Genomic DNA, 27,436 nt, shown 5'->3' on the forward strand with positions numbered 1-27,436 from the left:
TTATAGTAAAAGAAACTTAGGCTCCCTCCCAATCTTTTTATGAAAATTCTTTCAAATTAACTTTTTTAATTTAAACATTATTTAGGAGTTGTGAAAACAGAAGTCACATTATTTTAATATATGAAAACCAGAAAGTGAATGACTCTCATCTAAGTGAAAATGACTGGTGAAATTTGTTTTTAAAGCTGAGGAATTTTAAAAGAGTATGAATGGTAAAACTTAGTTTTTTCAGTTTTGAGGTTTTAACAAGACTTTAAAAAATTTCCTATTGAAGTATTACTGATATGAACTTATGCTTAAATTTCTTTAAAAATGTATATAAAAACTTTCGACTGTTTAACATGTTTTTCTTGGTGATTATTATAGTGCAATGAAATGCACTTCTGTATAAAAACACACGTTCTCTTAATTACTACAGTTTGTTAAATCTTAAATAATATACTGTTTTTAAAATTACTTGTATTGTTTAAAAACAGTAATCTTGTAACTTCAGTTTTAGGTGGACTCTTTGCTATGAGAATCTGAAACATTACAAGAAAGAAAATCTCTTGTTTTATAGATGATTGGCATAGGAAGGTCCTCCATGTGTTCAAAAATTACTTGTCTTTGTAGATTAAATTCAATATGAATATCTGAGGTGTGTAAATTGGGAAAGACTCAGTTTGTTAGTGATACTGTAAAATATCACAGCCTATGATTAATATCACAGCTGATTTTAGACTTATACAATAGTTTATTTTTTGTGTGTGTGTGAAGAGACTTAATATTTTTTAAAAACTGTTTGAATTAATTGTCATGAAATCGTCAGTTGGATTAAGTGTTTAGAGTTCTTTTCAGAATAGTCTTATTCAGATAAGCTATACATATAACTGCTATGCATTATTAATGGTGGTCAGTCTGAGGAGTAAAAGTGACTTGTGGGGTAGATAGGTCTAAATAGAAGGAATGTAAATCTACAGTATCTTGTGTTGCATGCAGCAAAAAATGTTGATGTGGTCCCTTTAGAGAGTAACTGCAGTTTGATTAAAACTAACTAACCAACGAAAAACAAACAAACAAAAAAGCAAACCCCAAATCCTTATGGCTTCTCAAAATAATAACAAATTTAAGAATAAGGCTGACTGATCATCAAAATATAGCAAATCAGTGAAGCTTGCTTTTATATCTGTAACTTAAGTTGATGATTTTGGACTCATGGATGTCAGGTGTAAAAGATGAAATATTTGCCTTAACTTTGAATATAGTTTTAGATTTGTGTTGCATCTTTTACATTCGTACTTTTCATGTAATATGATAGTATTCCCCAAAAGTCCCAGATTAGATCCAATCACATGGTGAGGAGCTTGATCTAGAAATACACTGTTTTTTGTAAATATATATTTGTACTCTTGCTCTTAAGTATCTGCGATATTTCTGAAAGTCTTGAATGGCTCTTGGTCTGTTATGTAACTGAGTATGTAGGGCATGCGCTTACCAAGTATGCTATAATTTAGAGACCCACTCTATGGTGCTTCAGTGCGTTAATTTTGCATATAGAAAGCCTATTGCTTTTCCCATTCCCCATAATGGTCTACTTTCCTGTCTTTCCTTGGATTGTGAGCTCCTCAAAGCAGGGACAGTTCCTTTTGAGTCTTTGGAAAGTTCTTAGCACATTGGATGCTACTATTAAACTTAATTAAACTTCTTATGAAACGGATACTTTTCAGAGTTGAAAATATTGACTTTTAAAGGTATTAATGGATCGTTATTTAAAATGCTACTTGTGTTTTTGCATGGCACCTGTTTTCATAAGAATATAAGCCCTGTATTTATGCCTGTCTGGCAGTGAGTACATTAATTAGCAAAGGTGGGGTTTGACTTTGTGTTGTGTGTTTTTTTTTTTTTTTTTTTTAAACACAACAGACATTTACTTGCCAAAAGACTAAACCTATTAACCAGAATTTTTTTGAGGGGAGAGCAGTAAGTTGCAGGAACAATGATTTGTTGAGAACTCTATCTCCAAATTATGGTAATTCAGTGATTCATACCAGGGTACTGTCTCTAGACCCATTTTAAGAGGTCTGTCTTTCATAATGGTCTTGGGCTTGGTAGGTGTTGGATAAAATTGAAGCTTTGCTCTCACTGTCACCACCCTTTATCTGATCATGGAAAGGGAGAGAGTGCTTCTTCTGTAATCTTTCTGTAGATCAGTCTGCTCTTTTTCCCTTGCAAAAATTGTGCAAGACACCAGAGAGCATTGTAAACATGCTAAGTAATTTAAATTTTTTAATCAATAGCAGCTTTGTCAAACCAAAATTTCAGCCAATAAATTTCTTAAACTTACTTTAAAATGTTACTAGATTGAATTTTATGTAAATTATGTAAATCATGATAACATTCACTTTTTGGTTGAGACACTTTCTACAGCAAAATTATAATCTTCAGGAAATACTCTATCCATAACAGTGCATAGTTTATTGTTAAATAATTTAATAAAAGTAACACTATCATTTCCATATTGCGTATTTTTATACCCTTAAGGCTTTATTTTCAATCTTGTTCTTTTTAAAAAACAACCTTTTTCTCTATTGCAGCATTATCTGCCTACCAGAGGTACTACAGTTTACAATCTGACTACTGGAAGGTCTGTACATATTTATTTTTTTTCTAATTGTCTTCTAAATGTTTGGATTTCTAAAGTGGGTTAATGTGGGTATAACTCTGCAGCATCTATTTTTTGCCATGTAACGTTCGTATTAATGGAAATGTTCCCCCTTCTGTGCATACAATTTGTCTAAGTTAAAAATAGAAACAAACCTTTGGTTTAACTAGCTAACACTTCCAAAAACTAGTCATGGTTTTTGTGGAATTTTGTTTTGATCCATCTTTACTGCAATTTTTCATTAATTACCCCTGTGAGATATTTGAGCAAGTTTGAGTATTGAGAGAATTGCAATCACATGAAAACTTCTGTGCAAGTTTTGGCCTTAACCCCAGGGCATTTTTCATGATGTACTTTTGATTTCCATGGTGACCATGGGATATTATTATTTGAAATACTTTCAGTATTGTATTAGAATTCACTGAGACCATGAACAAGGAAGTGTCTTTTTATGCAGACTCTTAAAAAATTCACACTTGTATCCATATTAATAATGGTATCTTTAACAAGAGTAAGCAAAGGTGGCAAGATTGTAAAGGTGAAAAAGTCTTTATATGACAGAGTGTAGAAAACAATATTGTACATGATTTTATTTTCATATGGAAAAATTTTGTAATGCTGATTTAAGCCCCTAATTCCAGAAAACGCTTAAGTCCATCTCTATTCAGAAAAGTGCTTGAGCATGTGACTAACTTTGTGTCATGCTTAAAGTTCATAGAATCATAGAAGATTAGGGTTAGAAGAGACCTCAGGAGGTCATCTAGTCCAACCCCCTCCTCAAAGCAGGACCAACCCTAACTAAATCATCCCAGCCAGGGCTTTGTCAAGCTGGGCCTTAAAAACCTCTAAGGATGGAGATTCCACCACCTCCCGAGGTAACCCATTCCAGTGCTTCAGGATCCTCCTAGTGAAATAGATTTTCCTAATATCCAACCTAGACCTCCCCCACTGCAACTTGAGACCATTACTCCTTGTTCTGTCATCTGCCACCACTGAGAACAGCCAAGCTCCATCCTTTTTGGAACCCCTCTTCAGGTAGTTGAAGTCTATCAATCCACCCCCCTCACTCTTCTCCTCTGCAGACTAAATAAGCCCAGTTCCCTCAGACTCTTCTCATAAGTCATGTGCCCCAGCCCCCTAATCAGTTTTGTTGCCTTCCATTGGACTCTCTCAAATTTGTCCACATCCTTTCTGTAGTGGGGGGCCCAAAACTGGATGGAATACTCCAGATGTGGCCTCACCAGTGCCGAATAGAGGGGAATAATCACTTCCCTCGATCTGCTGGCAGTGCTCCTACTAATGCAGCCCAATATGCCGTTAACCTTCTTGGTAACAAGGGCACGCTGTTGACTCGTATCCAGCTTCTCATCCACTGTAATCCCCCGGTCCTTTTCTGCAGAACTGCCGCTTAGCCAGTCAGTCCCCACCTGTAGCAGTGCATGGGGTTCTTCTGTTCTAAGTGCAGGACTCTGAATTTGTCCTTGTTGAACCTCATCAGATTTCTTTTGGCCCAATCCTCCAATTTGTCTAGGTCCCTCTGGACCCAATCCCTACCTTCCAGCGTATCTACCTCTCCCAGCAACGATCTGTCCAGCTTTCTGCCCCCATGTGCTTAAACATATGATCCTTCAGTGATTTTGTGAGGAATGATGCTTTGCTGAATTGAGTCATAAATGATAACGTCCATCAATGGCTATTAGTCAGGATGAGCAGGGAGGGTGTCCCTAGCCTCGGTTTGCGAGAAGCTTGGAATGGGTGAGGGGATGGATCACTTGTTGATTGCCTGTTCTGTTCATTCTCTCTGGGGCACCTGGCATTGGCCACTGTCAGAAGACAGGATACTGGGCTAGATGGACTTTTGGTCTGACGAAGTATGGCCGCTCTTCTTTTCTTATGTATTGATTTTTGACTGATAGCTTTATATCAACTTTTTGTTGTCTTTGAGTAGCATATGAAATCAGAGTGTACTTCGACAAATTCCGCTCAGTCTCTTCCCGCATGGGGCGTTGTCTGTAGTTGGATAAAATATGTTTGGTTGCATGTGGAGGAAAGGGCAGGATTTGAAGGCCCTGAGGGGATTGTGTACTATGTGATGCTAGCTCTAGAGAGGCTCCCTGTATGCAGGTGTACAAAAGGAATTTGAAGGAGGAAAGACTTTATTGGTTCTACATGGATTTACTGGTCACTCCCTCTTTTGGGCGCGGGAGGATCAGTTGGTGGGGGCTACTCTAGCTGGACTAGTATTCTCAGAGGCTCCACTACTGTACAGCCACCTGAGAAGTGTCCAATCAGGAGAGGTTTTGGAGCTGAGGTCATTCTTAAGAACTGATAGCAGTTGAAATTAAAAAGGGATGATAATTTTTTTTTAAAAAAGCAGAGATTTGATATTCTGCTATACATAGTCTTTGAGATTCATTGTAACCTTTAGGTTAAATAAATCAAAATGCAGGGACAATTGGTTAATTATCAAGCAGTCTATTCTAACTGTGTCTATGCTGTAGGCATCATTTCTGTGTTAAACATCTAAGCATTTTGTGATTTGGATCACTTGTCTGGCTCACGTTTTAATAGCTCACCTCAGAAGAGATACTGATTATGCAATAGACTGTCGTGTTGGAGTGCAGAGTGAGTTGTATATTTTTGTTAGGAGTATTTGATTTTAAACTTAACTCAGTGTCTGTGTTAAATGAATATGTTTAAAAGAAATAATTTACTTTGTTGCACAATCCAAGAGATTTTTATGGTAAACACAAGTTGCATTTATTTTACTAACCTGTTTAAAAAGTTCTATATTTGTACTGAGTTAATATCTTAGTTTTTCTTCAAGTGGCCTCTGCACATTCCTACTCTTGGTTATGCACTGAAGTCCTAGCTGCATAGTCTGCACATCCCAAGAGTAGGACCATGCAGAGGTTGTTTCACAGAATGCTGGTTACAGGTAAGTAACCTTCATTTTGGTATTGCAAGAGCAGTGTGGCTGGTACAAAATGGCCAGTTTTGCTGCTGCTTGGTCTCATCCAAATGGGACATTATTCTAAATTGTGCTGTCATTACATACTATATAGTTACGGTTGGGCTTTACTTTTACTTTAGTCATTCTTGGAACAGAACTAAGAATCACTTCTTTTTTCTCTTTTGATTCTAAAATTTTTTTAGGGTGGGACTACGTAGGTATATTATGACAGTAGGAATGTACAGACCAACCATCCCCTCCTCCCTTAAGAAAGAGGTAGGCTCTATTGCAGTGCCAGGTTGCAATAACAGTTGCAAAGCTGCCTGGGACGGGGCTGGAGAATGATCTTCCTCTCAGTTGTGTGGATTTTCCTCTTTTCCTTAATGTGTATTTTGTAAAATATCTTTTTGTTTTGGTTACAATGTCTGATTCAGAGAAAAAGTATACAACAAGACCATAGGAAGTCCTACAGCTCAGATTGTTTCCAGTGCATTTTAGGTGACAGTATTATAGCTTGTCTTGATGTACTTTGTAATTAAATATTTTGTAGAGAAAAACAAAGAGTATAACAGTAAATTTTCGATTACTTTTGTTGAAATGCTTTTAATTTATTTTTGGGGGTGGGGGTAAGTGTCACCAATTAAGCTACCAAAACCAAAAACAGATTTTTTTTTTTTTTTTTTTTGAAGGGATGGCAAGAAAAAGCTCCATCTCCAAGCCATGTAGAAGGCCTCATCTATATAATAATAATCCAGGATTGTCACTCTGAGACTTAGAATATTTCTGTCAATGTGAAGCAATGAAACAGCTACTAGCAGGGTTGATAGATCTTTTTGTTTAGAATATCACCAGATTCAACAATCATTGGGCTTTGTTACCATCCATTGTTTAAATTCTCAGCCATTTTGACTTTACAAAGTACACCTGTGCAATAGTACAGGCTTTCAGTTACAGTAAGGTATGTATCCTGGACCACTGTGATATCAGAAGTAATTTAATTCTGCATTTGACTTATGTGCAACACTTTAATTGGTTGTATGAGGGAGACTGCATAGATGGTGAATTATTTGGCCCAGCTGCTATAGTTCTCACTATACCAGCTTTCAGTTGCTGCTGTGAGAATATTTAGAAGTTTCTGTACTTGAGTGTCAAAGGATCATATGCCAAATGTTAGTGAGAGATGTATGCTTCAAACTGCACCAGTGCAAAATCTGCTATACACTGGTGAAGTGAATCTGTAATGAGTTTACATGTATGTAGGTACTGTATAGTTCAAATAAGAGTATTATGGTTCTACTGTTTCTCATTTAATATATGAATATAAAACACCTAGATGGATTGCTGGCCTTGATTATGTTTGGGACCTCCTGACAGGGTATGTCTAATCAGATGTAAACTGCAGTTCAGGTTTTTCACCATTGTGTCTAAGTCAGGAGGTGATTATTCTTTCGCTATGGTATACTCTAGTGTGTGGCATTCAGACCTGAGTTTTATATAATTTTGTCATTTCACTTTTGAGAACATCATAACACTTCTTCCCGTCCAAAAAGTATTTTTAGAATTATTAGTTTTGGGCCTCTTTTTCACTAACTTTCCATTCAGGCTTTTTTTAAAAAAAATCTTGTTTGTTTTGTTGTATTTTTATTGTCTTGTTAAGTGCTCAGTGCTATTTCTAGGGGGATGGTGGATTGCTACACAAACTCATTTATACATAGTTCTTCATGGGATAAAGAGCATTGACAATCTGTTCATAATTTGCAAGTGATAATACACTGAATACTGTTGAGTATAAAAAGTCAAAGGCAGAAAAAATGAGTTTTGGTGGCTTAGTTGGATTCTAAAATAACCATTTCTATTTTGATGAATAGTTAGACAATTATCCACTTTTACTCTTACATAAAAATGAAGACAGAAAAAAATAAATTTTAAGCTAAGTCACAGGAAAAGGCATTGCTTGTTGTTAATCAGTAATAACAGTGGATAAAAATGGTTGATTTTTTAAAAAAAGCTTATTTAAATTAAAATTTTTCTTTTAAAATTTGAAAATGACACCCTGTCTTAAGGTGTAAATTCACTATAATCTACAAAAATCATTTACATTAAATAAAAAATAATTAAGCGATACGTGTTTGTAGCTGAAGCTTTAAAGGAAAGGCAAACCACTGAATTAGTGGAAATCACTTGCGAAGCACCTGGGAACAGAGTTTGTTGAAGTGCTCAACAAGCTTTTGACTGAAATAGCTGCTTCTGCAGGTGCAGAAAGAATACTTTCTTCATTTCTACACGTTTAGTTCAATGACTAGTTCATGTAAAGTTAGGAAAGCAATTGGGAGTTGAAAAGGGTGGAAAGCTTACTTTTTATTAATGGAATGGGAAAAGAAAAACAAGTGTGAGAGGATGAGATCTATTTCTAAAACGATGAAGAACATGGTGACCAGAAACAGTAAGTTCAATTCATGAACTATAGATCATACTTTTTTGTTTAATAAAGCAGTATGAAATGTAAAACACATTTGACAAACTTTTATGTGTCCAGCACACTTAAGAGTTTTATTTATGAATAATAAAATGGTGTTTCTGTGCATTTTAATTGAATTCCAATTGCCATCAAAATAGAGCTTGACACAAGTCTTGAGTAAGAAATGAATCATCTAGTAAACAAGAAATGCATCATACATCATTTTCTAACATAAAATAAATTAAGAATCTGAATTGGTTCATTACTAGATGGAAATGGTAGAATTGTCCGTAATAATGCAGACAAGGCAGAAGTGTTGAGTATGTATTTCTGTTGTGTATTGGGAGGGGAAAAAAAACAGCCCCCACTCTGCTTGCTACATCTATCTAGTGTATTGCACTGAATGGAGCATGTATGATTACCTCCATTGTGGAGAGGTGGCATATGTGTGCATTTAGTGCTAGCAACTCTTGGTCCTCAGAGGTGGAGTACAGGGTCTTGAGATCAGAGTGGCTGAAGTGGAGGAGCAAAGCGAGCGTGCGTACATAATGAGACTTTCCGGGACACAGTAGAGCAGTCCCATACCCAGTCTGACAGCTTCTATGCTGTTGTGGAGGATAAAAGTCCCTGTGAAGGAGAACATCAAGCTGGAGCAGAGGGAGACAATCCCATAGTTGGGACCCTTCTTCCAGATGACGTTATGGCATCCTCTTGCACTGAGGGTATCCCTTTGGGGGAGGGAACTTGAGTTATTAAAAAGAGACAAGTAACGGTAATGGGGGATTTGGTTATTAGAAATATAGATAGATGGGTTTGTGATGAACAGGAGAACCGTATGGTAAATTGTCTTCCAGGGATGAAGGTTGTGGACCTCTCGAGACATCTAGGTAGAGGTACATATAGGCACCAGTGACATAGAGAAAGGTGGGAGACAGGTCCTGGAGGCCAAATTTAGGCTGCTTGGAAAGATATTGAAGTCTAGGACCTCCAAGGTAGCATTATCTGAAATGCTTCCAGTTCCACGTGCAGGGCCAGTTAGGCAGAATTGCAGGGTCTAAATGCAGGGAAGAGATGGTAGTGGGCAGAGGAGGATTTAGGTTTCTGAGGAACTGGGGAACCTTTTGGGAAAGGAGCAACCTATACAGGAAATATGGGCTTCTACCTAAACCAAAACAGAACCAGATTGGTAGCATATAACATTAAAAAGTTTGTAGAGGATTTTTAAACTAAAAGTTCGGGGAAAGCTGATGGGTTTGGAGGAACACACGGTTCAAAGAGACACATCCTTTAGTGGAGGATTTATTAAAAGGGTTACTCCATAGCCTAGTAAAGAGGACAGGATAGAAGATGATAAAGTACAAGGAGCAGTTGAAGACGGAGAGAGACAGTAAAAAAAAGTCTCATTTAATTACATCACATGAAAGCTGTCAACTATATATTAACAAATTTTATATGTGCTTGTATACAAATGCTAGAAATCTAAATACTAAAATGGGTGAACTTGAGTGCCTAATATTAAATGAGGCTATTGATATAAAAGGCATCACAGAAACTTGGTGGAATGGTGAACATAAGAATGGCCATACTGGATCAGACCAAAGGTCCATCTAGCCCAGTAAACTGTCTTCTGACAGTGATCAAAGCCAGATATTTCAGAGAGAATGAACAGAACAGGTAATCAAGTGATCCATCACCTGCTGCCCATTCCTAGCTTCTGACTAACTGCCCATCCTGGCTCGTAGCCATTGATTGACCTATCCTCCATGAACTTTTTTTTTTTTTTTGAATGCTGTTATAGTCTGGGCCTTCACCATCATACCATGATGATATGGGACATGGTAATACCAGGGTATAAAATATATAGGAATGACAGAGCAGGTTGTGCTGTTGAGGGAATGGCTGTATATGGGAAAGAAAGCAGAGACTCAGATATAGCAGAACCCGTTTATCTGATCTAATTGGGATCGGGACCAGATAGGATAATGAAAAATTCAGATAATCCGGAGAATGGAAAAGTGCAAGGCTTCAGCACCATCTAGCGGCCACAGGAGAGATCACCCACTTCTGGACCTCCATGTGCTGGTTGTTCGGTTAATATGGAGAGCCAGAAAATGGAGAGTCAGATAAAGGGGGTTCTGATATATAGTAAAAATCTTAAATGAATCAAACCAGTACCACAGAATCTCTATGGATAGAAATTCATGCTTGAATAAGAGTAAAGCAGTAGGAATATACTACCAACCACCTGAATGGGATGGTGGTTATGAAATGCTTGTGGAGATTAGAGGCTACAAAAATAGAAGATGCAATAATAATGGGGGAATTCAGTTATCCCCTTATTGACTGGGAATATGTCCCTTAGGACAGGATGCAGAGATACAATTTCTAGATACCATTAATGATGGTTTCTTGGAGCAGCTAGTCCTGGAACCCACAATATGAGAGGCAATTCTTGATCTAGTCCTAAGAGGAGCACAAGATCTGGTCGAAGAGGTGAATATAGCTGAACCACTCAGTAATAACCACAATGTAATTAAACGTAAGATTCTTGCGTGGGTGAGGGGGGGAAATAACAAAGAAACCCATCACAGTAGCATATTAAAAGGGGAACTATACAAAAATGAGGAAGCTATATAAATGGAAATGAAAAGGAACGGTCACAAGAGTGAAATGCTTGCAAGCTGCCTGGAAACTTAAAAAAAAAAACAAAAAAACAAAAAAAACGCCCACCATAATAATCTCAAACTAAATGTATATCCTAAATTAACACAAACAAACAAAAAAACCCAATAAGACCAAAAAAACATTGCTGTAGATGAATAGCAGAATAAAAGAGGCAGTTAGAGGGGAAAAAACACACAAAAATTGGGAATTACCTCCTACCGAGGAAAATAGAAAGGAGCATAAACTCTGGCAAATCAAGTATAAAAAGTTATAGTTAAGCCAAAAAAGAATTTGAAGAGTAGCTAGCAAGTCACACAAACAGCAAAGCTTTAAAAAGTACATCAAGCAGAAAGCCTGCCAAATAGTCAGCGGACATTTGAGGTGTGAAAGAAGGCACTCAAGGAAGACAAGGCTATTATGGAAAAGCTAAATGAAGTCTTAGCAACAGAGATTGTGAGGGAGATTCAGCCTCAGCCTTTTTTTTTTTTTTTTTTTTTTAAAGGTGGCAGATCTGAGGAATTGTCCCACATTGAGGTGTCAGTAGATGTGGTTTTAGATCAAATTGATAAATTTAACAGTAATATCACGAGGCGCAGATGGTATTCATTCAAGAGTTGTTATGAAGGAACTCAACTGTGGAATTTCAGAACTAACAACTGTGGTGTGTAACCTGTCACTTAAATTAGTCTCTGCACCAGATGAATGGAGGATAGCTAAAGTGATACCAATTTTAAAAAAAAAAAAAAAAAAAGCGCCAGAGGCATTCTTGGCAATTACAGGCCACTAAGCCTGACATCAGTACCAAGCAAATTGATGGAAACTATACTAAAGAACAGAATGATCATATACATAGATGAACACGACATGTCAAGGAAGAGTCAACATGGCTTTTGTTAAGGGAAATCATGCCTCACCAATCTATTAGAATTCTTTGATCTCAACAAGCATGTGGATAGGTGTGATCCAGTGGATATAGTGTACATGGATTTTCAGAAAGCCTTTGGTGATGTCCCTCAAAAAGGACTCTTAAGCCAAGGAAGCCATCATGGGATAAGAGGGAAGGTCCTCTCATGGATCAGTAACTGGTTAAAAGATAGGAAACAAAGGGTAGAAATGAATGGTGAGTTTTCATAGTGGAGAGAGGTAAATAGTGGGGTTCCTAATGGATCTGTACTGGGACTTGTACTGTTCAACATATTCATGAATGATCTGGAAAAAGGGGTAAGCAGCAAGGTGGCAAATTAGCAGACAGTGCAAAATTACTCAAGATAGTTAAGTCTAAAGCAGACTGTGAACAGTTCCAAAGATCTCTCAAAATTGGGTGACTGATTGGGCAACAAAATGGCAGATGAAATTCAGTGTTGATAAGAGCAAGTAATACACATTGAAAAACATAATACCAACTGTGTGTATGTATGTGTGTGTGTGTATATATATAAAAATATGAAATGATGGGTTCTAAATTAGCTGTCACCACTCAAGAAAAGAATAGTTCCCTGAAAGCATCTGCTCAATGTTCAGCAGCATTGGAGGGGAAAAAACAACTGAATGCTAGGAGCCATTGGGAAAGGGATAGAAAACATCATAATGTCACTGTAGAAATCCATGGTATTCCCACACCTTAAATATTGCATGCAGTTCTGTTTGCCTCCACTAAAAAAGATATATTAGAGGTGAAAATGTTACACAAAAGGGGCAACAAAGATTATTAGGGGTATAGAACAGCTTCTATACAAGGAGAGATTAAAAAGAGTAGGACTGTTCATTTTAGAAAAGGTATGACTAACGGGGGATATGGTAGAGGTCTGTAAAATCATGAATGGCATGGAAAAGGTGAATAGGGAAGTGTTTACCCTTTCACATAACACAAGCACTAGGGGTCACCCAATGAAATTAATAGGCAGCAGGTTTAAATCCAACAAAAGGAAGTAAAATTTCACACAATGCGTAGTCAACCTGTGGAACTTTTGGCCTCCACAAAATCCGCTGGCAAAAAGTATAACTGGATTTGTTAGTCTTTAAGGTGCCAAAAGTACTCCTTTTCTTTTTGTGGATTCAAAAAATAATTAGGTAAGTTGATGGAGGATAAGTCCATCAGTGTCTATTAGCCAAGATGGTCAGGGAGACAACCCCATGCTCTGGGTGTCCCTAAGCCTGACTGCCAGAAGCTGAAACTGGTCGACTGGGTGTGGAAGACGGGTTATTGGTCTTCATGGACCAGTGGTCTGATCCAGCGTGACCATTCTTAGGTTCTTATGTAGTCATGTGGTATCCTAGAAGATTAGGGTTGGAAGAGACCTCAGGAGGTCATCTAGTCCAACCCCCTCCTCAAAGCAGGACCAACCCCAACTAAATCATCCCAGCCAGGGCTTTGTCAAGCCGGCCTTAAAAATTTCTAAGGATGGAGATTTCACCGTCTCCCGAGGTAACCCATTCTAGTGCTTCATTACCCTCCTAGTGAAATAGTTTTTCCTAATATCCAATCTAGACCTCCCCCCTCAACTTAAGACCATTGCTCCTTGTTCTGTCATCTGCCACCACTGAGAACAGACTAGCTCCATCCTCTTTGGGACCCCTCCCCCGCCTTCAGACAGTTTAAAGCTGCTATCAAATCCACCCTCACTCTTCTCTTCTGCAAACTAAATAAGCCCAGTTCCCTCAGCCTCTCCTCATAAATCATGTGCCCCAGCCCCCTAACCATTGTTGTTGCCCTTCATTGGAATCTCTCCAATTTGTCCACATCCTTTCTGTAGTGGGGGCCCCAAAACTGGATGGAATACTCTAGATGTGGCCTCACCAGTGCCGAATAGAGGGGAATAATCACTTCCCTCGATCTGCTGGCAGTGCTCCTACTAATGCAGCCCAATATGCCGTTAACCTTCTTGGTAACAAGGGCACGCTGTTGACTCGTATCCAGCTTCTCATCCACTGTAATCCCCCGGTCCTTTTCTGCAGAACTGCCGCTTAGCCAGTCGGTCCCCACCTGTAGCAGTGCATGGGGTTCTTCTGTTCTAAGTGCAGGACTCTGAACTTGTCCTTGTTGAACCTCATCAGATTTCTTTTGGCCCAATCCTCCAATTTGTCTAGGTCCCTCTGGACCCTATCCCTACCTTCCAGCGTATCTACCTCTCCCCCGAGCTTAGTGTCATCCTCGAACTTGCTGAGGGTGCAATCCATCCTATCACCCAGATCATTAATGAAGACCTTGTACAAAACCCGCCCCAGGACTGACCCTTGGGTCACTCCGCTTGATACCGGCTGCCAGCTAGATCTGGAACAGTTGATCACTACCTGTTGAGCCCGACGATCTAGCCAGCTTTCTGCCCACATATGCTTAAACAGATGCTTAAGTGATTTTGTGAATAATGATGCTCGTATCCAACAATTTTAAAAGATCTTGCTGAGCAGCTCAGTGCACCGATGATGTTGGGGTTTTTTTTTCAATAGTTCTTGGAACACTGGGGAAGTTCTAGAAGACTGGAAGAAAGCTAATGTAGTGCCAATATTTAAAAGTGGTAAGCAGGAAGACCCAGTTAACTATAGGCCTTTTAGTCTGACATCGATGCTGAGCAAACAAGTGGCATGGCTGATACGTGGCTCTATCAATAAAGAATTAAAGTAGGGTAATATAATATCAATCTGTATAGGTTTATGGAAAATAGATTTGTCTAACTTTTTTTTATGAGATTGCATGTTTGGTTGAAGTGTAAAAGTGTTGATGTTATATACTTAGACTTCTGCAAGGCATTTGACTTGGTATAGCATAACATTTTGAACGATACAAAATTAATATGGCACAAATTAAATGAATTAAATTGGCTGACAGGTCTCAAAATATAATTGTAAATGCGGAGTCACCATCAACCAGGTATGTTTTTCAGGAGAATCCTGCAGGAATTGCTTCTTGCCCCTACATTTAACATTTTTTTATGATCACCTGGAAGAAAACATATAAAATTGTTACTGATAAAGTTTCCAGGCAACACAAAAATTGAACAAGTGATAAATAATGAAGAGGCAGCTCACTGACACAGATCAGTCTGGATTTCTGGGTACAAGGAAATGATATGCATTTTAATATGATCAGATGTAAAAATAATACATTTAGGAACATAGACTGTAGACCATATTTGCAGGGATGCTGGGGAGCAGTGACTCTGAAAAAGACTTGTGGGTCATGGTGAATAATCAGTTGAATGTGAGTTTCCAGCATGAGGCTGTGGCCAAAAAGGCTAAAGTGATCCTTGAATGCATAAACAGAAGTATCTCGAGTAGGAGTAGAGAGGTTGTATTGCTTCTGAATTTTAGCACTGAAGCCACCGCTACTGGAATGTTGTGTTCGGTTTTGTTGTTTACAGTTCAAGAAAGATGTTGATAAATTGGAGAGGGTTCAGAGAAGAGGCATGAGAATGATTAAAGAGTTGAAAAACATGCCTTACAGTGGAAAAACTCAAGGAGATCAATCTGTTTATCGTAACAAAGAGAAATATGAGTGACGATCAGTCTAAATATAGACATGGGGAACAAATATTTGATGGGCTCTTCAGTGTAGCAGAGAAAGACATAACACAAACCAATGGCTAGAAATTGAAGCTAGACAGTTTAAGCCAGAAATAAAGCACACATTTTTAACAGTGAAGGTAATTAACTCCTGGGACAACTTAAGCAATGGGTCTGGTGGATTTTTCATCACTGGCCATTTTAAAATCAAGACTGGATGTTTTTCCAAAAGAGTTTCTATAGTTTAACTTGGAATTAATTCAGGGATATTTTGTGGCCTGTGCTATAGAGGATGTCAGATTAGATCATCACAGCAGTCCCTTCTGGCCTTAAAATCTGTGAATCTGACATGCCACTGGTAATGAAGGCCATTAAAGGGTGGGAGAAGGAAGGATGAGGATGATGATATCATATACCACGGTATGAAATGTACACTTGTTAAAATTTAACTGAAATTTCTCTTACTCTTTCTTTCCTTGCTCCTAGCTTCTCATAGATAAGATGGCAAAAGTGACATTTCAAGAGATTTGCACAGATCATTTTATATTTTAAAGGCTAGAAGGCACTGTTATGTTTGTCCAGTTTGATCTCCTCTGTAACTCAGGGTACAGAATTTTATTCACAAAGTCCTGCATTGAGCCTGTAACTTCTGGTTGAGCTTGAGTCTTTTTGAATAAAACGAGAAATGAGAGGCTATTCAAACACGAGGGGAACACTGGGAAGGCGCACACACATTTGTGAGAGAGGGCAACCAACTTCTTGTGAGCAGAAGGGGAAGGTGGGCCGGGCCACCAGTCATCACCCTAAGGACCGAGGAGATGACCCCAGCAGCCCATTCCCCCCTGCCTTGGGAGCACCACAGTGGGCTGGGTCTCCCCATCTCTTGCATGGGGAGACCGGGCCAAGCCTTGTTACCCTAATGATCACCCTCTGGACCTTAGCACATGGCCATTTCCCTTTCCCTATTGTCTGCATTATTCTGTACTTGTCATTTATAGACAAATAAAACATCACTAAAGAGTTTAACACGGTGGAAGGGAGAGTAAACGTATGATTAAGTATTTGAATCATAGAAATATAGGGCTGAAAGACAACTAATTAAGACTAGCCCCCCGGTGCTGTGGCTAAAAGGTGAATGGATTAGCTAAAAGTTGAATGCATTAATAAACTAAAGTACTTTTTCTGTTGGTATCTGCCTCTACAATAAACTTGCTTTCCATACAGTGTTGTTGTTTTTTTAACCTCTGTGGTGATGACACCCTGAGTTGGTGTGAGAGAAGGGTAAGGGGAGTGGATGGGGGTAGTGAACAGAGGGGAAGCTGGAACCATTTCAGGAAGGGGGATGGTATGGAGGTGACAAGTGTGGCCAATGGTTGTAGGGTTATATACTGCAGCCTGTGGCATGGATGCCATTTTGAGCACATTATAGGGAATGGAGGAATTTTACAGCTGAGCAGTTGGAGGAGCTCCTAGCGTCACCCAACGTGGCAGCAAACATCTGGTACTTGTAAAAAAAGTTGTTTAAATCTACCTGCGCAACTGTATTAGAATACATTTCATAAAGCTTGCTGGCTCTCCTCCACAGCAGTTGCCATATGGCTGTCCAGATGGAGTTCATATGTCATGTCCAAAGCTGCTATATTGTACAGTTCTTGGCTGCCCAGAATAATCTTCTGTTGTTGGATCCTGTGGTATACATGAGATTAAAGGAGCTTCCTGTGGGTTCTTGGGTGCTTGCTGTGTTGTCTGGGAAAACTATCTATCACATAATTCTTGGGTGTGTTGGTGGCATTGCTTGCAAAAGTGCAGTCCAGTTCCTCTCAGTATCGGCAAGTAGTGGAAGCATTAACAGTGGTCCTGTTCTGGTCTCTTGTCTTCAGGTAATTCTGCCCAAGCTCCTTTGCTTTGATTTGGCATTGGGACCAGGTCTGGGAATGCTGCCGCATCAGTGTTTGCTCTGACAGTGGTTTGTAGATGTTTGCATACCACTGACTTTTCTCCAAGTGGGACTGACTATGCCCATCTCCAAAGAAGGCATTCAAGTCCAAGAACTTCACAAGGTCCATGCAGAAGGGTAGGGGCATGGCCTGGGGATGTGAACACACTTTTACCTGTTGTCAAAAAGGGACATTCCTGTTTGTTTGCCAGCTTTTAAATGCAGCGGTGATATGCAGTCAAGATGACTCTGGACCATTGGAGGGTACCCAGACAGGCCAATGCTGGTGTGAAAACATACACTGTGGGATAGTAACTGGAGGACTGCCGGAAGTTTAGTAGTTAAGAATGTCCACGTAAACCTTAAAGCGAACATACTCGGTTAAACCTGATGCAAGAAGAATTAGTTATTGTGACCTAAGAAGCCAAATAATTCACTTGGGAAAAGGTGGTGTGTAGACGTAAAGCACTTGAAATTGAACAAACTAAACTTCACATCCAATGTAACCTCTCCATGTAGGTAATCCCTTTGATTGAATAACTGGCCCTTCTCAAAACCTAAATGTTGTTTGAAAAGATTTGAATTTACCCCTTGTGAGTGAATTTCATCCCCCATCCCTGAAAACTTAAGATGGCAATCTTGCCAGCTATCACATATGACTTCAAGATTGGCCGGGGGGAAGCTGCCATGTACCACTTGTAATCTTTTGCATAGATAAAGTAATTCTTAGTCACCTCTTCTTCCTCTGCTTTTAACAAGGATTTCACTTAAGAATCATATGTAGCATGTGTGGTTAAGTGAAGAGATATTATATACTCTCATGAGGATCTTGAAGATCTGCCTACTTAGTCTTGTAGATTTTTGTAGATATCTTCATGCAGTTAGGATCCAAATATGGAAATTTGGTATCTGGGGTCATATTTTTATCAAACAAATGAGCAGTTATTTTGAAATATACAAGACTGAAATGGCCTAGTTTAAAAAAATAAAGCTGCTTCTAGGAGGTTAGTCCTATAACTGTGGTGCAGCAAGAAGAAGGTATCAGATTCTGAAAAGCAGCTGTTCGGTGCTTCTTGCAAACCTTTACCAGACATTAGATTACATAGTTGCCTTGGAACATACAGCTTTTAACCTCGGGTTGCTGATTTATCTTTGGGTACGTGTCTCCCAGACATCCAGCTCTCTAACTCTTGCACAGTGTGTTTTGTGTGAATGATTACTAAAAGTGTGTAGTTTTATGTTGCTGGCAAGTAGATGGCAGAAAATCTAGATTCCCCTCCCTTTTCTCTATTACTGCATAAGTCTGAGGAGATTCCTCCAGCCTTAGGGAGAGACTGAAGAATCATTGTTCAGGGTTGATGGGTTTCTTTACAACTGTTGAAGAACGCTATTTAAGGAGTATACAAAAGACATCTGAGTGAGGCTCCACAGGCAGTGTATGTGTGCTAGAACTTGCCTGCTAGAAAGAGAGGACTAAATCTTGTAGTCTATTCTTAGGAGTGGCTTAGTTGTACAAAACAGACTTCTCATTTTGCTTTCCTGGTTCATCCTATGTCTGCATACTAGGAAGTTAGTCTTTTACTCCTGAGGGCATTCTGTGCCAAAAAAATTAAAAATTCTGCACACAATATTTTAAAATTGGGCAAATTTTATTTGTCAAATAAATGGGGAGGCTCCAGCATGGCATTGAGAAGCACAAGCCACTGGCTGAACACAGGTGGGAGATCACTGTGCAGCTCCCCTGTCCTAGGACATGGACTCAGTGGTGAGGCTGCACCCAATCGTGACACAGCTCAGGGACCGTGCCTGCCCCAGAAACACCCCAGGACCCTGCCCCTCCATGCCAGGTGCACGAGGTGTGGACAGGCAGGTTCCACAAGGCAGGAGCCAAGTTTGGAGGGATCCAGGTGTGGGTTGAGAGAGTGCTGTGTGGGGCAATCTGTGTGTGGGTGGCTCAGTGGGGGATCTGAGTGCACGGAGTGATCTGGATGCACAGGGCCTTGTTGCGGGGTTCTGGGTGCAACAGTAATGGGACTCTTCAGGCGGGTCTAAGTGAAAGTGGCTGGGGCTCAGCAAGGGGGGGAGTGTGGAGGGCTCAGTGGGTGGGTCCAGATGCTGGGGGAGTGGGGCACAGTGAGGTGGGGATCCAGGTGCAGCTGGTTGCGCCTCAAAGTGTCTCGTTGGGGTGGTCCAGGTGTAGGGGGAGTGGGGCTCATTGGAGGGTTTTGGGTGCAGAAGGGGAGGCTCGGAGGGAGTCTGAGTATGAGGGGATCTGGATATATGGGGGAGCAGTTCCCTGTACAGTGATCCCTCCTGCTGCAGCTGACGAGCGATGGGAATAGGAAGTACCGGGGGCAGGAAGGATTTTGCAGAGCTTCCTACAGCTGGGGGAAAAATCTGGTGCTGGGTTTGACACGGCCCTGGATGCTGTGCAAGGGAAGAGGAAGTCCTGTCCTCCCTAGCCCAGCCGGGACTAGCAGCTGAGCCCAGCGCATGGTCGGAGTCACCAGCCGGGTCTTCCCCAGTCCCGCCCCCTGCCCCACAGTGACTTACCTTTCTGTTAGCTGCCCTGGGCACCCGAAACATACCACTGGGAAGGGTCAGAAGGCCACTCTTGTGGCTTCCCCGCCAGTCATTTTTCTGTGCAGAAGCAAAGAAATCTGCAGAGGACATAAATTGTGCTCATGAGCAGTGGCACAGAATTACCCCAAGAGTAGTCTTTGAAGCCTCACTACGTCGGTTGGTTTATGGCACTGACGCAGCGACTTCTGTTAAGATTAGGAAGTTGTTGTGAACAAGGTGTTTCTATTCTGAAAAATTTTGCTCTTAGTGAGCTTTGCATACAAGGTGAAGCCATCATCTCTATCACGGAGACCTAAAATACAGGGGAGGATCTGTTAATTTTACCACTGGATATTGTCTTTTTAATTAAACCTTAATATAAACATGTTACAAAGAATACTTTTTCATCCTTAACACTAAAATAGTTTTAATTAGCAGTGAGATTTTTTTAATCAAATATTTAAATAATAAAAGTTTACATTTTCCAATAATATTTTTAATCAACCCTGTTTTTGGTGGTGGTAACTTTATGTTCACCTATATTTTCTTTCCTTGGAAAACCAAACATCTTTCCTTTTTGTGTCGTCCGTCTGCCTCCACCCCCCACAAATACTGTGAAATAGGAAAACAATTGAAAACCTTTTAATCCATGTTTATTTCACTTTTTGGATGCTTTATTATATTTTCTCCCAGCTATACATCTTTTTGCCTCTTTTAAATAACGGAACAAAAAGGCAATTACCTAACATACTGATAACTGAGAAGAAGAGAATTTTGCACCTTAGAACCTCTGATACAAGTCAGAGTAATTTTCCATTTCACTGATGCACAGCCTTTTTGTATCCTACAGTAACCTCAAAATACTGGATAGAATTCAGTATAATTGCTGTTCGTGTCTAAATCTAATTCAGAGATTTAATTAAGACAGTAAGTAACAAACTGTTTCCTCAGTTACTTGGTTTTTTAAAACATTAAAACTAAATTTTTAAAGTTAGATGTTGGATCCTTATTATTTTAGTTTAATAGTAGTTTGGTCTTAAATAAGTTTTCAGGTATAATTGATGGCATATTTCTTTTCTCCTTACATACATTTTAGTATTATTACGATAGTTGAAATATGTAATGATAGTAACAAAGTGCTATCGTATTTTGAAAGTTTGGGGCTTTAAACTTCTAAAATGTCATTTTTGAAATAAACTTATTTACCTTTTTAATTGTCTTAAATATTCCATCAAACATAGTTAAATTTAAGTGTTTCTGAGTTTGAAGTTTAACTTTACCCCAATGATTATATTGTAGCACCGTAAAGCAAACCATATTGGTTAATAGGAAAATTTTGACTAAAAATCTCTAATAAACTTAGTGAAAAAGCCTTGTTCTAATTCAGAATATTGTATTCATAACCATTCAGAAGCTAGTTCATGGTCAGAGTTTGTGCAAATATATGTTTGAGACGTTTGTTTTGATTGAAATGTTTGTTATGCATTGTTTTACCTGTAAGTAAAATGTCAGTGAGAAGCTTAGAACAGGTATGATGTGACAAGGTTTCATATAGCACGTACAACATATTTATTGCAGTGTCTCCCATGTGCGTTTTATAGATTTTGGAATATGCTTCAAGTGATAAGAATTTCATAAACCCTTGTCTACTGAATATTATGTAGTTATGGGGGAATTTGGAAGTTTTCTAGTATTTACACTTACAAATGTTATTTTGCCACTGTCTTGCTGTTCACTAATTTATTTCATCAAGACTTGTCTTATTTAGGCTGAGTGTTTCAGAACTGAAACAAAGACAAAAATTAAATCTGTACACTTCAGAAGGTTTGAAAAATGTCCCCCTGTGACAAACCCTTGACCATACTTTTAAAAATCTTACACTTCCCTGACTGCCATTAAAAATAAATAAATAAATAAAAAAATCTAGCACCAGCTGTTTTTTAGAGTTCAACTGTAACAATAATGTTCTTATGGCACTTGCTTAAAACATTGTGTTTACCATAAGCAAAGGCATTCATTTTCCTCTCCTTCTAGGAACTCTTCCATTGCTATCTTGGGCCTCCTGCTGCTTATATAAGGAACTCTAAAGCAGATATTCCAGTATATTGGAGCCAGAAGTTTTGAACTTGATCCAGGAATTTGTTTTGAATATTAGTTATTTTCACCAAACTACTGCACTTACAACTTGAAGGTGCTTCCTGGGTGAGAGACCCGTAGCCTGAATAAACGGAGTACAAAGGTCCAAGGTGTGCTAGGCCCTGTTTATTATGAAGTTTACAAGAAGCATCCTCAAACTGATTCTACATTGAAATTTAAAATTACTCAAGTTTTAATTGAGAGGGAAATTGAAGAGTTAAATGGGCTTTCAAATTTGAGAAAGCTAAATTGTTCAGAAGTTTTAAAACTGATCCTTTTGTGGCTCTTCTTTTCCACTTCACCCCCTCAAGCAAATCTTTTTAACCTCTTTATTACTTATCTCCATTCCATCCAGCAACAAATCTCTTTTTCTCATAAGTATATTTTTATTTACATTGTTTTTGAAAATTAAATTGGCAAAATCTCAGACTTCCACAGTAAATGAACAATGTAAACAGAAATATCCGCTAATCCAGGACACAAACCTTTATCTGTACAGAAGGATAATGAGAATGGAAAACAGGAATGGAAAAAAATTACATGAAGCATCTTAACTATTAAACTTTTATTTTCTTTTTTGTAGTAAGGGATCTGTTACAATGGGTACTTCAGCCTGCTCTCAGTAGCTGCTCTCTAATTACTCAGAGCTATCTTCTGTTTCCCAGTCAGCTTTTTCTGGATTTAGGTTATGTCTACACTACGCAGCTTTTAGTGACATGATTGTGGTGCTATAGCCGTGCCGCTAAAAGTCGTGCAGTGTAGCTGCTGTTTGTTGGCTCTCCTGCCAACAAAAATCTTCCACCCCCGACAAGCGGTGTTTGCATCATCTGCAGGAGAGCACTCCTGCCGATAACGTGCTGTTCACACTGGTGCTTGTCGCAGCAAAACTTTTGTCTTTCAGGGGGTTAACACCTTTGAAAGACAAAAGTTTTGTCATTCAGTTGCTAGTGTAGACATAGCCTTAGACTTGCCATTGGTGCCAAGCTCTTTCAGTTTTAGAGCAAAAGGGGTACCGATAGTTTTGATTAAATGAAGTTGCTGGATGTTGGTCTGAGTGGGGATATCCCGTGGAACTGTGCAAGAATTTCAGGAACAGCTTTGTCCCATTCCCAGTCTCAAGCAACCCAGAAAAAGGCCATGACTTAAATTAAATCATCCATCTGTTTCATATCCGAGCATTATAGCCTGCTCCCCATCCTATTTGTGATAAGACTCAGGCCTGGTCTATACTACAGAGTTAGGTTGATGTAAGGCAGCTTACGTCAACCTAACTCTAAGTGTCTACGTTAAAATGTATATCCCACTGATGTAACTCACCCACTACACTTACTTAACTCCAGCTCCGCAAGAGGCGTAGCGTTTAGGTCAATTTAGTTAGGTTGAACTGAGGTTGACACACTCTCAGTATAGATACTGTGTTGCATCAACTGTTGCTGCCTTTCAGAAGTCGTCCCACAATGCCCCACACTGAGAGTTAAATTGGTGCAAGTGCTCCTAGTCAGGACGTGCACCGCTGACACAAGAAACGTATTGTGAATATGCAAAAGAGATTTAATTACTGTAGCGGCTATACATCAATATAACTTAGGTTTACTTAATTTTGTAGTATAGGCTTACCCTCAGGAATGTGGGATAAACCAAGCATTACCCTGTCTGAAGCATGTAAATAAGTTCCTAAAAGGTTTGTTTTCACAGCATTTTCTTTTTTTACCATTCTCGGACAATTAATGCTTTAGATGATAGATGGTTGGGTCTCTCTGTTCCATCACTGATAATTTCTATTTACAGTCATAGAATTTAAGGCCAGAAGGCATAACCAGATCATCTAGTCTGGTCTCCTGTATATTACAGGCCACCAACACCAGGCAGCACCAGTACCCTAAAGCCCAACTACTGAAATGTGACCGAAGTACTGTGTGCCACAGGCAGAGAACAAGAGGGATCAAGGTGCACCAATGTCTGAGGTCCTTGAAATGGTAGGAAATTAAGAAAAATATTCACAGATGATCCCATCAAGTCACCCATACCCCAGGCTGCAGGGGCATATGAACCTCTTGTCCTCCCTCCCCAACCCCTGGACACTGCGACTCTGAACTAAGGGAAATTCCTTCCTGACCCCATATAAGGCAAAGTCTGTTAGACCTTGAGCATGTGAGCAAGAACTGATCCACCAAAGCAATTAAGAGAGGGAATGGTTGATATCACCTCAGAGCACCACCGCCCCCCCCCCCCCCCCCCCGCCCCCGTACAGTGTCCCATCTCCAGCTGTCACCATCTCTGATTCTTGGGAGGAAGTAGTTAAAAAACAAAAAGGATTGGGGTAGGGGAGGGAATCTCTTCCTGACCCCTACAGGTGACCAGCTAAAGCCCTTAAGTATGAGATTTTAGAAATATCGATGTGAACTAGAAGGGACCCTCAGGGCTTTTGAGCCCTACCCCAAGCATCACAAGAAACCCCATAATACAGCCGCATTTATAAGTTTGCCCTGCTCTCTGAAAATTCATTTGTGTGACCTCACAGCTCCTGATGGGAGGCTGTTCAAGAACCCGACTCCTATGACGTATAAAACAGTCTTCTAATTTCCAGCCTGAATTTGTTCATGGCCAGTTTACAGCCATTTGTTCTTGTGCCTATATTGTCCTTTAGCTTACATAGCTCACCACCCTAGTTTATTTGTGAAGAGCAATTGCATCTCCTCTTAGCCTTCATTTTGCTAGGCGAAACAAACAGGCTTTTAGTCTCCTCTCCTATAATCAGGAATGAAGGATCTGTCTTCCTAATAGCTCTTCTTCATACTTGTTCCAGATTAATTCAATCTTTCTTGAACATGGATGACCAGAATTGTACATAGTAGTCCAGATGAGGTCTTATTACAGAGGTGGGCATACTACGGCCTGTGGGCCACATCCGGCCCTTGGGATCGTCCTGCCCGGCCACTGACCACCTGGCCGGGAGACTAGTCCCTGGCCACTCCCATGTTGTCCCCCCTCCCCTGCAGCCACGCTGCTGTGCGGGCAGCGCTCTGGGCGGCAGGGCTGCATGCTCAGGCAGGGCAGCGTGGCAGTGTCTGGCTCCGGCACGGCTCCCAGACATGCTGCTCTGAGCGGCACGGTAAGAGGTCTGGGGGATTGGATAAGGGGCAGAGGATCCTAGGGGGCAGTCAGGGAGCAGGGGGTGGTTGGATGGGGGTGGAGTCCAGGGGGCACAGTTGGGGTGGGGGGTCCTGGGAGGGGGCAGTCAAGGGGCGGGGGGTGGGGTGGTTAGATTGGGGGTGGAGTCCCGGGAGGCGGTTAGGGGCAGGGGTCCTGGGAGGGGGTAGTCAGGGGACAAGGAGCTGGGGGGGCTAGGGGGGGTTGGATTGGGAGGGGTTCTGAGGGGGGCGGGGAGGGGGCGGGGGCCAGGCTGTTTGGGGAGGCACAGCCTTCCCTACCTGGCCCTCCATACAGTTTCGCACCCTGATGTGGCCCTCAGGCCAAAAAGTTTGCCCACCCCTGTCTTATTAGTACCTTGTACAATGGTATTAATACTTCCCTGTCTCTTCTAGAAATGTCTCTCCTGATGCATCCTATGATTTCATTTGCCTTTTAGCACATCACATTAGTAGTTCAGATCATTCTATAATTGACCAACACACCCAGGTCTCTCTCCTCCTCTTTTCTTCCAGCTGATGAGCCCCAGCTTACTGTACAAATTCTTATTAGACCCTAACTGCATAACTTTGCATTTTGTACTATTAAATTTCATTATATTTCTATCACTCCAGTCTTCAAGGTCATCCAGTTCTTCATATTGTTCATATCTTCCTCTGTATTGATGATGCCTCCCAACTTTGTATTATCAGCAAATTAAATTAGCACATTCCTACTTTTTGTGCCAAAATCATTAATAGTAATATTGAATGAGATTAGTCTCCAGACCCTTGCATGAGGAACTCCTTTACTAATCTCCTTCTAGTCCGATAATTCAACTTTCATGTACAACCTGTTGACTTTTCTCCTGTTCCTTATCTACCTTACAATTCTTGTACTAATGCCTATTTTCTCTAATTTAATAATTTCCCATGTGTTCCCATTTAATTACGTTTTCCTTCCAAATCTGCTGTAAAGCCTTTCCTAATACTGAGATCAGACTAACATGTCTGTAACTGATCAGTATGATAGCTGTTTTCCAGTCTTACAGTACCACCCTCAAATAGATAGATTTATTAAAAATCCTTGCTAGTGGACTAGGAATTTTGTGTGCCAGTTCTTTCAGTATTCTGGGATGGAAATGATCTGGCCCCCCTACTTTGAGCACACTATGTGCTTTGTTTTCCTGACATTATATATGTGGTAATTTCCATTTCCAGACACTCAGTTCCATCAGCTGTCTTGCCTTCGTGCCCATATTCTATATTGAAAACCTAGGCAAAAAGTATTCATTTGGTTTTAAGGCCATACCTATATTTTAATTTTGTCCCATTCATACTGCGTAGTGGCCCAACCCCACCCTTCTTCATTCTCTTTTTATTTATAAAACTAAAAAACCTTTTGTTTCAGTTTTCTTCACAAGACCTAATTCAGCTTGACTTTTAGCAATTCTTACTTTAGTTCTGCATTTTCTGATCTGCAGGATGTAGCTGTCTTTGCTAAATAATCCCTATCTTAATTCCCTGTAACTCCTGCTTACGTTTTTGAGATGGTTATTCATCCAACTAGGTCCAGAGTGTTTCCCTACAAGTTTTCCCCGTACTTAGGATGCACATTGCAGATAGGTTTGTACAATTGATTTAAAGAAATTCAAAGTGTTCTTCATACTCAAGTTCTTTGGTTCAGGTGATCTCTCTAACTCATACCTTTACTTTTCCAAAATCTGCCCTTTTGAAATAAATAAAAATAGTTGATAAAATGACCATAATGGATAAAAAATGGTGTCTCAAACAAAAATTCAACTGTGATTGCAGCCTATTTTGAATTTATACATAGGCACGCTTCAATAATCCAGAGTTCACATGATACCTATTGACTAAATCCTTTCAACATCTCACTTTTATTCATTGACAGAGATTTAGCTCCAGTTGCATATTCTCCACTCCCACAAATGGTGAGCAAACTTTCCCGTCTCTTCACTGCCCTCCAAGTGGGGAGATATACACCAAGATTTACATGGCAAAAGTCAGATTAACAGAGTGGTTCTTACGCTCAGAAATATGCGGTCACTTTAAATCAATTTGGTGGGCTGGTGATTGACCTCTTTCCATCTGTAAACAGTAAATAGTGTCCTGTAGCATTGTGTATCAGGATCTGGGATGTGAGTAGTGGACTTGCAAAGCTGGACATGGTTCCTGTTACATAACTTCCCACTCTTTGCACTGCTTGTTAGGACAGTACAAAAGGTAGGAATGAGAGAAGCAGTGGTACTGTTTATGGTTTTCTGACTGTACAGGCTATGGCTCTGAGGCCTAGCATTGGATCTTCAGAGGTCTATTTTAGAGGAGTTCTGCTATTGTAAAACCAGTCTTCCGTCCAGGAGCAGACAGGTTTAAAATGAATCCTTGGATTAAGTGATTATTGCTATAATGGATCCTAGAAGAGAAGTCAACAAAT

At 39.9% G+C, this 27,436-nt stretch overlaps 1 protein-coding gene across 15 annotated transcripts in view; it reads left to right on the top strand.

Annotated features, from left to right (window-relative positions):
- KDM6A (lysine demethylase 6A) overlaps nucleotides 1-27,436 on the top strand; it is a 269,102-nt gene that overhangs the window by 64,543 nt on the left and 177,123 nt on the right. For 14 of the 15 annotated variants that reach the window (XM_037902842.2, XM_043538113.1, XM_037902856.2 and 11 more), the window contains one exon: nucleotides 2,574-2,623. The exons of the other annotated variant lie outside the window; for it this stretch is intronic. In XM_037902842.2, the coding sequence (XP_037758770.1) occupies nucleotides 2,574-2,623 (50 nt within the window). The remainder of the gene's footprint in view (nucleotides 1-2,573; nucleotides 2,624-27,436) is intronic. 15 annotated transcript variants of the gene reach the window in all.

The sequence above is a fragment of the Chelonia mydas genome, chromosome 1 (assembly GCF_015237465.2).
Source record: "Chelonia mydas isolate rCheMyd1 chromosome 1, rCheMyd1.pri.v2, whole genome shotgun sequence".
NCBI classification, from domain to species: domain Eukaryota; kingdom Metazoa; phylum Chordata; order Testudines; family Cheloniidae; genus Chelonia; species Chelonia mydas.